The sequence below is a fragment of the Zootoca vivipara genome, chromosome Z (assembly GCF_963506605.1).
Source record: "Zootoca vivipara chromosome Z, rZooViv1.1, whole genome shotgun sequence".
NCBI classification, from domain to species: Eukaryota; Metazoa; Chordata; class Lepidosauria; order Squamata; family Lacertidae; genus Zootoca; species Zootoca vivipara.
In genome coordinates this window covers 7,555,852-7,571,553 of record NC_083294.1, presented here as the reverse complement: position 1 = coordinate 7,571,553, position 15,702 = coordinate 7,555,852, and the positions used below count along the sequence as shown (strand labels likewise).

Sequence of the window (15,702 nt, the reverse complement as noted above, 5' to 3'; positions counted from 1 at the left end):
GTTGGCCGATGAGCAGAGCCGCAGGCGGTTCGTGTGCGTATGTGTGTGTGTGTAAGGGGGGGGGAGAGAGAGAGATGCTGAGCAGGCGGCGCGCTGATTGGCCGGCGGGGGCATGACGCCATCCACGGCACCACCAGCCTCTCTCTGCATCAGCATCAGCAGCCCGCATCACAATCCGACCACGCCCTGCCTGGACCTGCCTCCTCCTCCGCCGCCGCCTCCCTCCGCATCCTTGCCCAGACTGCCCTCCCTCCTTCCTTTTGCAGTCAGCTGAGAAGCCAAACCGGAGTGCAGTTTTGTGCGGGGTTTTGAGCCGAGCAGCAGCAGGAAAAGGAGAAAAGGGGAAACCAGACGCGGGGATTCCTCCCCACACAAACACCTCAAGAAGAAGAAGAAGCAGCGCCAGAGAGGGGCACCATGGCACCCGCTGGGCTTAAGGCTGTGGTGGGAGAAAGTAAGATTAAACTCTTTCATTTAATGGGCATTGAGAGGGGGGCTTTCTATTCCCCCCCCCGCGCTCCGTAGTCCCGATTGTAAAAATAAATAAGGGAGGTAGCTGCTGAAATCTGGAGAGTTGGTGGTAGTAGTGAAGGAAATAGAGTATTAAGAGGGATGGAAGGGGGATATTTGGAGTGCCACTGCAGACCTTATGTTTTTTTTTGTTGGGTGGGGGTGCCCTCGATGGTCGAGGACACTACGGGTAAAGAGATCCCTTCTACCACCACCCTTTTTATACAATTAGTATCTATTCATATTATTGCTAGTCTTGGCCAAAAAAAGAGAAGCGTTCATAACTGGAATGGAAAAGGCAGAGGGGGACGCTGTTATTCTGCAGTATGTACAGTGGAAGATGGGGGGGGGGGACAGCACCGGTTTGACTATCCGCCTCATCCTTGCCCCGTTGTAAAAGGGGGGGGGCTTTTTACCAGTAGATGTATCCTTAACAGATCGGTGTAAGACTGGTGTCTCCTGTGTCCTTAACGGATTTATCTTTTACTGGAAATTATATCAGTTTTATTGCCTGCAATACACAACATGGAGAATGTGTGTGTGTGTGTGTGTGTGTGTGTGTGTGTGTGTGTGTGTGTAACTGTCAACTGAGAAATCCTCTTGTACTTGCAGGTTCATTTGGGGTGGATTCCCCCCCCTCCCCCAAATCCAGTCCTTTATTCTCTCTATCCAACCCCCCTCCCCCATGCACAGTGGAAGATCTAGCGCATATCCTGCAGTGTCAGTGCAAAACAGCCTGGTTGTTATCTCCCCCCCCCCATATCTCATGTATTTTCCTCTCTGCCATCCCCCCTTCAATAAAGCAAGTGCACCATAATTATTGTGTGTGTGGGGGGGGGATACTCGGCGAAGAATCCAACGAAACTGAGAAGTCCTTAGAATGACAGCATATAATGAAAGCTTTTCCCTGCATGGGAGGCTTTTTCCTGAAAATGAGAATTTGGTTTATATGTGCTCGCACTGATTCAAGGGAGGGGGGCCTTTGCGCACGGAACTGAAATGCTATTTTTGGTCCTTTTGACTTTAGGAGTTGTGCATTCTAAAGTATATCCAGGGAATGGTGTGGAAGGGGGATTTGCTTTATTGCTCATGCTGCAAAATTTTGCATTGTGGGTTTTTTTTTTCTTAATGTGCCTGCCACATACTAAAATGTCTCGATTATATAGGTCAAGTGACATATTGCCAAAGTCCTCTTCCATTTGTACAATGCAAGTAAATGATTTCAGCCCTTTGTAGGTACGCAGATAAATAGTGAAGACGATAAGGTGGTGGTTACTTTTAATGGGGGTATGTTGCTATGGCTCCTTTAAATCCTCCGTCTGTCTTAAGCAATTAAGGTTAAGCCATGTTTTCAAAGGCAGTGTTGTCCAAATTACATCAGTCGTTTAAAAAAGAAAAGCAACGTAATGCTAAATTATTATTATTTTTGCTTTCTCATAGAAAATGAAAGGAGCAGAATCATAGCTGGGAAACAGCCCAAAAAGGTGGCAGCTGGGGGGGGGCAGCAGCGGGTTTTTTTTTTAGTATTTAGGAAGGAAGGCATCTTCCTCCATGTTATGACACTGGTTCAGCACTGCAGTCAGATGAGGCTGGAGATGGTGCGTGGTGGCATGACTTGGCGAGGTGGAGGCTGGGGGAAAGAAATAATCCTCTTAGATTTATGGCCTGCTTTATGTTGCACTAAATCACCTGCCTAGAGACCACTGATCAGCATCTCTGCCTGACTGTTGCGTGTTCTCAATTCTTAAAAAAATGCATTGAGACTCAGGTACTGCTAAAGGGGCAGCCTAGGGGGAATGTTTCCCCCCGCTGCTTTAGCCCAAATGCCACCCTTTTCTGCAAGGCAGGGCAGATCCCCCCCTTATGCTTCAAAATTTAATTTTTTTTCAGAGGGGGCAGCATGAAAAAAAATGAGAAGAGATTTGTTTGTGTTCTGTCCCCACTTGCTGGAAACATTCCTAGGTAGGAACTACACAAAAATAAAATCAAAGCGTAATGATTGAAGCAACGAGGGAAATGCTGACCAATCTCAGTGTTTGCTTTTGGTGACCTCTAGCCCATGCACTGTGAATCCCCCCCCCTTAGGTATATTATACCGTAACACAGTTCTGTTACAGCAGCAATTAATCATTACAATCGTCAACCAATGAAGATGCAAATGTGAATTTGTTGGTGGTGATACGCTGTGAAAATTGGACAGAATTCAGGGCCCTGTTCTGGCGTTCCCCTTACAAGCCATGCTTTAGGTCTCTCAAAAGTGTGTGCGGGAGATGCTTAACAGCTGACTATCTGATTTATATTGATAGGAACCTGGCTGCCTATTGAGATGATCACCAGAGGCCTTGCTTCAGAACATTCGCCTTTTATAAGGGTGTCACTGAGCAGGGATTAAAACTCTTGTCTCCCAGCTCATAGCCAGCACTCTAACCACTATATGCCACACTAGCAGTCCTCATAATGTTTACCCTCCAGCACATATTCAGTAGCATACCTACAGTGTCTGAACATCAATATCATTTTAAAGTTATCATGTTTTTATCCTGTTGATAAAGCCAAGGTCAATGAATACCCTATAAACCCAATTGACCATGTCTTGTGACTGTGAGTTGCATGAGTTTTAATGAAGCAGAGGTGCAGAGATACTTAAAAAGCTGTTGGGTGGTTCTGTTGTATCTAAAGGAAGGGTGAGGAACCCATGGAGCTCCAGATGTTTCTGGACTATAGCTTCCATTACCATTGACCATACTATCTAGGGCTAATAGGAACTGGAGACCCAACGACATTGGGTGGGGATTGGGCGGGCACAGGTGCCCTACCACTGATTCTTAAGGCAGAGATATAGGCCTGCCTTACATGTCATGGGCTGTATCCAAATAAGTTCTACTCAGAATAGACCCAGATACCGTAAATTAATGGATTCATGGGAGTCAGCTCCATTATTTTCAGTGGGTCTCCTCTGAGTAGGGCTAGCATTGGATACAAACCAATGCTGTTGTTTTCTGATATATCTGCAATACCAGGGTTGGCTACAGTGCCTTGTCTAGTGTATGTCAATGACAGACATTATTATGATTGTCCATCACTGCAAGCTGCCTTACTGCATTTCCATCTCCACCATTCCCATTCAAAAAAATTCCTGCATGGTTCACAGAGCTTAGCTCTCTCAATTCCTCCTCCCGCATTTGTATTTCTGTCTTGGCAAATCCTGATTTCAGTGAGAGTTCTAATTTTGATTTTCTTTCCTTTTTAAAGTAGAACTTGTGATTTGTTCTTAATTAGACTTTCCTTGGAGTGGGACCCATTGAAATCAATGAACCTAAGTTAGTTCTGCCCATCAGTTTCCATGGGTTTTACAGGTGCTGTACAATACTCATTCCTCACTTGTAATAAAAATTTATTCTGGTATGGCAGCACCTACACTTTGGAACTCCTTGCCTGATGACACCAGGCAAAGGCAGCCACCTTCACAGCTCTCTTTTGGCTCCTGCTGAAAACACTTTTGTTCAGGCAAGTCTCTCCAGATACATAAGATGTTAATTACTTTTAACCCCTCTTAAAATGTTTTGGGTACTTGTTTTTGCAGATCACTTAATTTTTTTTTATTTGAGGTTTTTGTTACAATCAAGTGGTATATAAATTGTTGTTGTTGTTTAGTCGTTTAGTCGTGTCCGACTCTTCATGACCCTATGGACCAGAGCACGCCAGGTACTCCTGTCTTCCACTGACTCCCGCAGTTTGGTCAAACTCATGTTGGTAGCTTCGAGAACACTGTCCAACCATCTTGTCCTCTGCCGTCCCCTTTTCCTAGTGCCCTCCATCTTTCCCAACATCAGGGTCTTTTCCAGGGAGTCTTCTCTTCTCATGAGGTGGCCAAAGCATTGGAGCCTCAGCTTCACAATCTGTCCTTCCAGTGAGCACTCAGGGCTGATTTCCTTCAGAATGGATAGGTTTGATCTTCTTGCAGTCCATGGGACTCTCAAGAGTCTCCTCCAGCACCATAATTTAAAATATAAATATTATTAGTTAAATAAACATTAGGTATGACCCCATGAAATTCATACAATTTGATAAGACCTGATCAAACCCACCCAAGTGAGTGGGATAAATCCTTGCTCATTTCACAAAGGGTCATCTTCCTTTACCACATGGGTGTGGAATCCCAGGCTACATTTCTCATGGATTCTGCTCCATACCCTGCACTGAATCTGAATTGGACCCCTTTGTGGCTGCTGTTTAAAAAGAGGAGGAGGGGGGGGCAACAGTTCAATAGATGACAACATGTTTTGTGTCTAGGTGTGCCCTTTGAATACAACCAGAAAGTGACTGTCAGACTGATGTAGCTTCTGGGTCGAAGTTCCCTAGATGACTCTCAGTACTTTTAAGGTTTGGTGGGTGGGGGAGCTGTGAGCAACTCCCAACATCACTTGACCATTGGTCAGGCTGTCTGTGGCTGAAGCTATCATCCAGCAAAGCCTGGAGGGCCACAGCTCTCCTTACCCCATGCTACTTGAGGGGTGGTTTCTTTCAGCAGTGTGAGTTTGATGACAGTGAACACACACTCTCCCAGTGTTCGAAACTCCCATTGTTCTAGGCACATTTTGCGACAGGGAATTTCATTAAGACAAGCAGTTTCTGAGCTCTGGGCACAGTACTGTGCCTAAGATTTCAGATTACAACTGCAGAGTGGAAGGAAAAGAGGACCTTTTTTCTGCTTCCCCACTTCCAGCTGCTCTCTGAAGACTGGAGAAGAGACCCTCTTGAGAATATTTGGGGAGTGTTAAGAAACCAGAGGCCTTTTTATTGGGAATAGTCGGAAAGGAAATATCCAAGAAAGATGTTACTTTCTTTTTGTATGCCACAACGGCAGCAAGAATGTTGTTAGCAAAGAATTGGAAGACACAAGAAATACCTACGGTGGAAGAATGGCAGATGAAAATGATGGACCATATGGAATTAGCTGAACTGACCAGGAGGCTCTGCGACCAGGGAGAGAAGTCGGTGGAAGAAGATTGGAAGAATTTTAAAGATTATTTGAAGAAATATTGCAATATCAGTCAGTTTGAAATAGATTTGGAAAAATATATAATGTTGTAGTTTTTAGAGATTATTTTTAGGATTAAGATATTATGAAAGAATGATAGATAATGGTTAGATTTAAAATATGTATAGATAGATGGATATAAAGTATGTTTAAAAAGTAAAGAAACAGAAATTGCTAAAGAGGAAATACAGTGAAATGTGGCATGGGGGGTACGAGGAAGTCACCCCAAAATGATAAGAAAGGATGAAAAAATGTTGAAAGATTTTTTTCTTTTTGTTTTTTTCCTCTCTCTCTTTTTTTGCTATGTTGTTTGTTTGTAGTGGTATGTTTTGTATTTTATGTTTTTCTCTTTTTGTTGTTAAATATTTGTTATCATAAAAACAATAAAAATTTGTTGGGGGGGAAAGAGAATATTTGGGGAGTGGGCAGGGGAAAGACTAGACCATGTGAAAAATGAACATAATATTTTGGCTGCAGTTCATTCATTTTCACCTTTGTATTCTTGTTATAAATACGTGCACCTAGACATTCCGTTGTTGCACCCATAACCTAGATTTAAGGTGCTATGTAGCTCCTGGCTTTCATATCTCAGTTTCTGACACTGTTCTCTCCTGTGTACATCCTGTTGCGAAGCAAAATATTGTTGGCAGAACTGTTGTGGCTTTATGAGTGCTGTGCAGGGATGCTTTGACCTCTGCCTGTGTTTATCTGAGGGGCCTCCATAGCGAGACATTGGCCAGATCGTGCAACATGCCTTCACAGCCCCTTTAGTCATGACTTCCTGATGCTTTGCATCCTCGGGGATGAAGTTATTTCCTGCCTTTCAGTTTCCTCTCTGTGCTCATTCCTTGTTTCCATCTGAATTGTCTTGTGATGGTGTAGGTACCTCTGAATGCAGCCAACTTTCTGACCCTCAGGAGGCTCCCTGTCCTGTCCTTGCTGCACATCCTTGAGTTCTTTATTTTTCTGGCTGGGATGTGCCTTGTGGTGATGCCTCTCTCTTGCCAGGATGGAGAATAGAGAATGATGTGTGACTATTGGTAGAAACTTGCCCACCGTACAAAGGTGTTGCTTGCATTTTCTGCTCTGCCCACTTCTGCCTCTGGCTCTGACCCAACACTAGGAATGTGGCCCCTGGAAAGTTGTATTGAAGTGTATACGGCCCTCAGACTGAAAAAGGTTCCTTGCCCCAGTGTACCTTCTTTGAAAAGGTACCTGCTACACCAAAGGCAGTCACATCCACACAATGCATTAAAAGCACATTTAAGGCACATTTATTTATTTATTGTTGGAAAAAACTCCAAGGAGTTTAAGGTGGCACCCATGGTTGTTAACCTCCACGACAACCCAGTGAGGTAGGTTAGACTGAGTGGCAGTAACTGGCCCAAGGTCACCCACTGAGCTTTAAGACCGAGTGGGGATTTGAACCCTAGCCCCCCAGGTCCCAATCTGCACCACACTGGCTTTCATGGCTGCCCATCAACTACCAATCTAGGAAACTACAGATTGGGGGAAGAATGTGGCCTGGGAAGAGCCCCAGGGGCCAGATAGGGACACCAAATTCCCCCACCCCTGTTGTAATGTTGAACTGAAATCCTGCCTTCCTCTGCTTTTCACCCACTGGTTCTAGCCCTGGCCCCTGAAGCAACAGTAACCAACCCTGCGCCAACTTTTCTTCAACAACCCTTCTGATCATACCATGCCTTCCCTGAATCTGGAGACCCAGCATGGTATAGTAGTTAAAGTGTCCTGCTAGGACCTGGGAGACCAGAGTTCAAATTCCAACTAATCCATGAAGCTCGCTGGGTGAACTTGGGCCAGTTACTCACTCTCAGGCTAACTTCCCTCCCAGGGTTGTGCATATGAAATGAGGAGGGAGATAACTGTGTAGGGCACCTTGAGCTTTTTGAGGGAAGGGTGGGATATAAATGCAGTGAATAAATATGAATAAATAATTTTCTCTTCACCAGGCTAACAATATTATGCTCTGTTCCTGAAAGGACATGGTTTCCAGACCCTTAGCATTCTGGGCCTCATCTACACTGTACATTTAAATCAGTATCATACAACTTTAATCAGCTGTGTCTTCCTCCACAAAATCCTGCAGACTGTCGTTTGTTCAGGGAACTGAGAGTTTTTAGATTTCCTGACACCTCCCTTGCAAAAGGGGACATTAAAGTTTTGCTTGACCTGACATTTACAGCATGTTATATGTTAAAAGAGAATTATATGAAAAATAATATATAGGTGGTATCTGCTACCAAGTAAGTTAGCAAAGATGTATAAATCAGAATCATATACCTGCTGGAAATGTAAGGGGATAAAAGGTACAGTACCTTATTCCACATGTGGTGGACATGTAAAGCTGTGAAAGGCTACTGGGACATGATTTATAATGAAATGAAAACTATGTTGAAAAGGGCTTTTATTATTAAAAAAAAACCAGAAGCCTTTCTCTTAGGAATATTAGGTTTGAATATACCTAAAGATCAGGAAAATCTCTTTATGTATGCATCAACGATAGCCCGAATAGTATATGCTCAGAAATTTAAGGAAGGTACAATGCTGACTGAATTGGCTAGTTTAACTGGCAAATTATGAAAACAGGAAGGGATAATTTTTTAAGAATGATTGGAAAATGTTTGTTGAGTATTTGGAAGATTATTGTAAACATCTAAAAACATTAGCGGAATAGAAGAAATCTAGCAGTGAAAATATAAACAAAGGAAAAAATTGGATGAGTTAAAATAGGGTTTTGCAGCAATGAGGGAGAACTGTAATGAACCATGGGGCGGGAGGCGGGGGAAGGAAGTCAATCTTTAATGCTTTAATGTATGGATTGTTCGATGTACTGTATGTTGATTTACAATACTGAAAATGATAAAGTATTTAAAAAACAAACAAGTTTTGCTTACCTGTTGCACTGAACACAGGTACATGCTGTCTCTCCACATGTGCAAGTGTTTGTGTGAAAGTGTGTACATTTGTACCCCTCAGCTGTTCAACACAGGCTGTAAGCTTGTTGAAAATGAGATGTAAATAATTTTACCGGTGTACTGCCCAACAGTTAGGGCTGTTCACATCCAGCAAGGATACAATGAATGACATTCAGCAACGATACAGCTGTACACTTGAACAATCATTCACTGGTATCATTCAAGAGAATACAGTTCTGTGTATACCAGTATACCACAGTTGAATGTACACACATCAAGTGTTCACTCTTTCACACAGATGCTGTTACATTTGTACTTGTACCTGTGGTCAGTGTAGCATACGAATGGACCAGTTGTGTACATATATTGCACGTTCATTGACTGTTACCTGGGAGAATATCTGTACAGTAAATATGCTTTCATATTTGCCAGACAGCTGTAACCTAGGGCTGCATCTCTTTGTTGATTTAGGAATGGAGATGAATTGTTTAAAAATGTTTTGGCTAATTTAAAAAGGCACTCACCCTGATTAATTGGGTTAATTATTTTTAATCTCAGTCCTCAGGGGGTGGGTAGAAACATGGGTGGCTGGTGCCATTTTGGAAGAGGCTTATTTCCTCCTCTTACACAGAACCAGTTTTTTATTTATTAAAATATTTATATTCTGATTTTCATAGAAGTTTACATTTATACATAAAATCACCCAATAAATATAAAAATATTATGATGAGAAATCAGCTAACTAATTATGGAAATACATTCTTAATTGCCTGCTTAAGCCTAATGGAATAGAAAAGTTTTCAACAGGCATTGAAAATTTGAAACAGACGGTGTCTGCTGAATGTTTTGGAGGTGGAGGGAGGGGGTGATTAACAAAATAAATCTTCCTGGCAAACTGGGAATATCCCCTCAGTCACACAATTTAGTACATACCACACCTTTCCTCAGCAGAGTTGCTTTTTCTTTGAGAAAAATAAGTCGCTCACATATATGTAAACTAAGCTTTATCAATAAAGAAAATAACTTAATGAGAAAAACTCAATACAATAACATGAGACAAGTCTGAGGCAAGAAACAAGAAGAGGCAGTTGGTCCCTCATAACTGACACTCTAGCATTCCCGGTTGGACAGTGTTCTTGAAGCTACCAACATGAGTCTGACCAAACTGGGAGGCAGTGGAAGACAGGAGTGCCTGGCGTGCTCTGGTCCATGGGGTCACAAAGAGTCGGACACGACTAAATGACTAAACAACAACAGCAACTGACACTCTTAACTGAACACACCCTGAAGGGAGGGGCTGATTCTGGAGCAAAGCACACAAGTCCCGCCCACCAGATACCAGGCACTCTACTATTCAGATTAGGCCCCAATGTTTTTCTTACAAACCACTTCTCATTGTGCCCACTTTGAATTAATCAATTTTAATTTAGCATGTAAATTCTCAAAACCTTATTTAAACATTCAACAATTTCTGTATAATCTTGTTTGATCTCGGTATACAAAATTGTATCATCTACCTTGCTTTATACCTTTGTACATTTCCATTCTTATCTAACTTTTTCTTAAACACCTATTTGCACCATATAGCCTTTTTACCCTTTGGCAATTTAGTAAGTCTGCAAGTGTTGTTTTTATTCAGTGCTTAAAATTCTTCCTTGGCTGCTTCTATCTACTTGTCAGCTTCTTCTGCAGGAGGTTGGTCAATTTCTTACCATGTGTCAGGTTCACCATTAGGCACTGCTGTTAGGATGCATGATAGTCGCTCTGCTGGCACACTTTTGTTAACTCATGATGTGTGTCTGATTAACGGTTCTAGTTGTTCATCCATATCAACACACACAGCTTCTTCTCCTGACTGTCCTGCTGGTAGATTTTCTGTACTTGGACTAGTTTTCTTTGATCAGTTTTACTTCTTCTTCTTCATTTTGTCCTCAAAGCAAACCTGCAAGGGAAGTTAGTCTAAGAGGTAGTAGTGACTGTGGCCAAGGTCACCCAGTGGGATTTGTGGCTGAGTGGGGTATTTGAACCCTGGTCTCCCAGCTACTTAGGGACCCAGGTGGCGCTGTGGTTAAACCACTGAGCCTAGGGCTTGCTGATCAGAAGGTCGGCGGTTCGAATCCCTGTGACAGGGTGAGCTCCTGTTGCTTGGTCCCAGCTCCTGCCAACCTAGCAGTTCGAAAGCACGTCAAAATGCAAGTAGATAAATAGGAACCGCTACAGCGGGAAGGTAAACGGCGTTTCCATGTGCTGCTCTCGTTTGCCAGAAGTGGCTTTGTCATGCTGGCCACATGACCTGGAAGCTATACGCCGGCTCCCTCGGCCAATAATGCGAGATGAGCGCGCAACCCCAGAGTCGGTCACGACTGGACCTAATGGTCAGGGGTCCCTTTACCTTTACTCCCAGCTACTTAGTCTGACACTCTAACCATTAATACAGCACTGTCTCTCTGTCAAGGTAGTTATGGGCATCTGCTTACAAATCTCCCTAACTAGATTGTGGCTTTTTAAAAGAGTAAAATAAAATGTTGCCCATAGACATTTATGTTACGCAGAGTTTATTGTCGACAGCCCTGATGCTGAGGGATTTGTACCAGCACCAAGGTGAATCGGCAGTAGCGGAAGCTGCTACAGGTTTGTTGATTCCTTTAGTAGGTCACCAGCCTGGCACAGTTCTTCTTTCTTTTTGTTGATTCTAGGAATAAGAAGACTGCCAGCTTCCTAAGATGGCATGGGCATGATAGTATGATTTGTATTTATTAATAGCTTGCTTTTCCTCCAAGGATCTCTCAAAGTGTAGAATGCGTTGCCCGCTAACAATCCCATGGCATTTGGTAGGTTCGTTTTGCTGTGTTCTACCGTACATGGCAACTTGGGATGCGGGTGGCGCTGTGGGTTAAACCACAGAGCCTAGGGCTTGCCAATCAGAAGGTTGGCGGTTCGAATCCCCGCAATGGGGTGAGCTCCCGTTGCTCGCTCCCAGCTCCTGCCAACCTAGCAGTTTGAAAGCAGGTCAAAGTGCAAGTATATAAATAGGTACCGCTCCGGTGGGAAGGTAAACGGCATTTCCGTGTGCTGCTCTGGTTCGCCAGAAGCAGCTTTGTCATGCTGGCCACATGACCTGGAAGCTGTACGCCGGCTCCCTCGGCCAATAATGCAAGATGAGCGCCACAACCCCAGAGTCGGTCACGACTGGACCTAATGGTCAGGGGTCCCCTTTACCTTTACCTTTACATGGCAACTCAAGACTGGAAGACAGGAGTGCCTGGTGTGCTCTGGTCCATGGGGTCACGAAGAGTCCGACACGACTAAACGACAAAACAACAACAACATGGAAACTACTCAGGGGGTGCTATTTCCCCACCCCTCAGAAAGCTAGCACCTCATGGAGAACACTTTTAGCCTAGTTCACACCCTGAAGTGCTTGCTTTCCAGCTGCAAAGAGGATTATTGTTGTAGGCTTTCCCCCCTAATGCGGCAAGTGAATGCGGCCTGAAGTGGAACATAGGAATAGAGGAAGCTGGCAGGTGCATCTAGCTCAGTACTGTCTGCACTGATTGATGATGACTTTCCTGTGTTTCAGGCAAGGGTCCCTTTGAGCCATGGGAGCTTTTGCATGCATAGCAGATGCCCTGCCATTGAGCTATGGCCCTTCCCTTAAAACAGGGAAAATATGAAGCTGCCTTATACTGACTAGGCCATTGGTCCTGCTAGCTTAACATTGTTTACACTGGCTGACAGTGGCCTCTTCGGGTTTCAGGTATGGAGTATCTCCCAGCTTTAACTGAAGATGCTGGAACATTCTGCCATAGCTGCCAAGTTATCCCTTATTTTAAGGGATTTTCCCTTATGCTGAATAGGCTTCCTCGCAAGAAAAGGGAAAACTTGGCAGCTATGACATTCTACATGCAGAGCCATGAAGCTATGACCCTGGTACAGCTCTAGAAGGATCCTTCAGTTCTGCTTGTTTGTTTGTTTATTTAGATCTGCTGGAAAGCAGCCCTGAGAGAGGGCTGGACAGCATGCTTGCATGTATGTTACCATCATACTGCTCAAGCTATACATCTGTAAATAAATGGATCAAAAATATTTAAGGCTTTTGTGCAATGATCTTCAGAGGAAAATATAGTCTCTTTGGCTGCCCAGAATACGTACTATCTCTCTAATAGCAAAATGGGCTAGTTGGTACTGATAGGACTGTAGCCAAAATTGGGCTACTGAGAATCAAGTGGGTGTTATTCACATACTGTGTGGAACCTCAAGCTTTGCAGACATGCAAAAAACCTAGGAAAATACCCTCCGCCGACCCACTGCAGTAAGGACTGCGTGTGTTTGGTGGCCACCGGATGCCGAGGGCCTGTTTAGGGTGGGGAAACAGAAAATGGGGGGGGGGGAAGGAGGTCGGGAATGGAATATATTGGAAAAGATATATCTGGCTATCACCCTGAACAGGAGTATCCTGCACTGCAACATTTTGTTACAGCTCTCACTAGTTACTTATTGGCAATAGAGACATGGGGCTCTTCCAGACTTCATTTTGTGCCATGTTTCTAGGCACTGGTCTGGGCTTTAAAGCGTGGACCGATGTTTGGAAAGCCCAGTGCAAAAGGAAGTCTGGATGAGCCTATAGTGCAGGCACCCCCAAACTTCGGCCCTCCAGATGTTCTGGACTACAATTCCCATCATCCTTGACCACTGGTCCTGTTAGCTAGGGATCATGGGAGTTGTAGGCCAAAACATCTGGAGGGCCGCAGTTTGGGGATGCCTGCTATAGTGCCTTTAAAAAATACTACTAAAATGTATTCCAGTATCGCATAAAGCAAAGGGTGTCCTTTATCTGAGGAACAAGTCCCGCTGTCAGGTCAAGCACACATTTTTTTCCAGCATGCTATTTTAGCAATGTCATGGTGACGGTGTCCATTCTTATCCTTCCTTCTGGGTGTTGTCCTTTATTGATCTGGTTTGCTTTCAGGTTACTCACCTCTCTCCTCTCTTTCCTTTCTCTCCTTCCTAGCAAACTCATGTTGTTATTCGTCCATGTTTTGAGACAGTGTTATTATCCAACCCACACACCTTTTTGCATTTTTTTCAAAAAACCAAAACAAAGAACCAACCGGTACTGTATAGGGAAACTAGACGGTCCCAGTCTTGTGTGGAGTGTTTTAGAGGAAGCGCCCCCCACACACCCAGTTTCCAGAGAAATTCCCCCACCCCTGTGTGTCCCCTTGAAACCTCCTTTCCCTCTTTTCCTTCTTATTAGATTTCCTGAGCTGAAAGCAGAGGGAGAGAGTGTGTATGTGTGACCTGAGCAATGCTGCAATGCAGCTCTGAGGATCAAGAGCATGGCATAAGAAATGGCTGAGAGGGCCATATTGTGCTTTGCTGCAGAAGGATGGGGAGGTTTGCCACTTCACACATCTCCAAAATAACACATCCATCACCCAAATTAATAATACTGTAATAATAATTGCAGAAAACTTTAAATTTAAGAGAGAGAGAGAGAGAGAGAGAACTTTTAATTTCTATGTATATGTGCAAGTTCAGAAATGGTGGCTATAATTCAAATGGAAAAGACTCTGTGCCTGCTCAAGTGCTCTGGTGCCCAAGTGCTCATAGTTCTTCCAGTGTTCTTTTTTACAATCTCTAAGCAGACTTGTACCGGGCAGCCCTTGAAATAGAGCTCTCACCTCTATTTTCACATGGTTAAACAATGAAATATACACCCGCAAGAAATAGCAGTGGCCACTGATTCAGAGGGCTTCAAAAGAGCATTAGACAAATGGAGGATCAGACTATTAGAGATGATGGATATGTGCCTCCTGTACTGTTGCCTCTGAAGACCAGTTCTGGGAAATCACAAGTAGGGAATTGTTATTGCAAACTGGTTCAGCTTCTAGGCTTCCCACTGGGGTGCCTGGTTGGCAACTGTGAGAGCAGGATGCTGAACTTGGTGGGCCTTTGGCCTGATCCAGCAGGACTCCTTCTATGTTCTTAAGATGACACTTTTGAAAAAAAAAACCAAAGGCACCTTCTTGTGGCTTTGAGTCTCGAAGCTTGATCTCACTTCGTACGGTCTGCCCTGTGCTGCCTACGGGGAGCCAATAGTGTCATTCCTTGGAGGTATTGATCACTGCCAGGAGATTTGGTGAGTGGGAATTGGCGGTTACCTCACTGCAAGAAGTGAACTAAGGGAACTAGGCAGAGGGCCTTATCAGCAGTGGTGCCCTCCCTGTGGAATGCCCTCCCATCAGATGTCAAGGAGATAAATAACTACACAACTTTTAGAAGACATCTGAGGGCAGCTCTATATTAGGAAGTTTTTAATGTTTGACATTTCATTATGTTTTTATATTTTGCTGGAAGCCGCCCAGAGTGGCTGGAGAAACCCAGCCAGATGGGTGGGGTGTATACATATGTTGTTGTTATTAGCAGCAATGAATATTCTCTACCTATATACCCACTGTAGCAGAGGGTGTATGCCGCTTAAGACCAGTTGCTAAGAATAACAAGTGGGGAGAGCTCTTATTCTGGGTCCTACTTGTGGATTTCCCTTTGGGGCATCTGGTTGGCCACTTTGAGAACAGGATGTTGGACTAAATGGGCCACTGGCCTGCTCTAGCAGGGCCTTTCTTAAAGTAGATCACAAGGCAGCAGCTCTCCAAGGTACCGGACACAGCTTTCACATCACCTACTGCCTTTCAACTTTAGATGCCAGCAATTGAACTCGAAACTTTTTGTGCAGAGGGAACTGGTGCTGTATCACTGAGCTGTGGCCTCTTCCCTCTCCAGGAAGATTACTGGGAGAGCTGTAGTATTCTTACTTCTGTACATCTTGAAACACAACAGGAGCTTCTGAAGCAGAAATAAACCTGTGCGTATGGTGGTGGTGTTGTTGTTTTTTAAAAAAATTGCTCTTGCCTTGCTTAATTAGAGGTTAAAAATATACACATAGCACAAATGAGGTGGTAGAGTCAAAGAGTGGTAGAAAGGACTGTACCATGCCCAGCTGAAGCTGGAAGTGTGTTCTATTCATAAGGAGATTTAAAAACAAAAATGAAGGAGTCGTTCAGAAATTGTATGCCTCCCCCCCCCCACTATAAGCTCGAAGTGGTGTGATCTCCTCTTCCTCCTGCTGCTGTTGCCTGTGCAGCCCATGCCTAGAAAAGGGGAAGCTGGCAATAGGCTGCGGTTTGGTGCAGATCATAGGGTGGGGTGGGG

General features: G+C 44.1%; 1 protein-coding gene across 3 annotated transcripts in view; it reads left to right on the top strand.

Moving 5' to 3' along the window:
* Positions 1 to 248: 248 nt before the first annotated feature.
* The window catches only part of STXBP1 (syntaxin binding protein 1), a 56,427-nt gene continuing 40,973 nt past the window's right edge, over positions 249 to 15,702 (top strand). For all 3 annotated transcript variants that reach the window (XM_060270146.1, XM_035112800.2, XM_035112798.2), the window contains exon 1: positions 249 to 454. Coding sequence is in view for 2 of the 3 variants with exons in the window: in XM_035112800.2 (XP_034968691.1) it covers positions 418 to 454 (37 nt within the window). In the remaining variant the exon portion in view is untranslated. The remainder of the gene's footprint in view (positions 455 to 15,702) is intronic.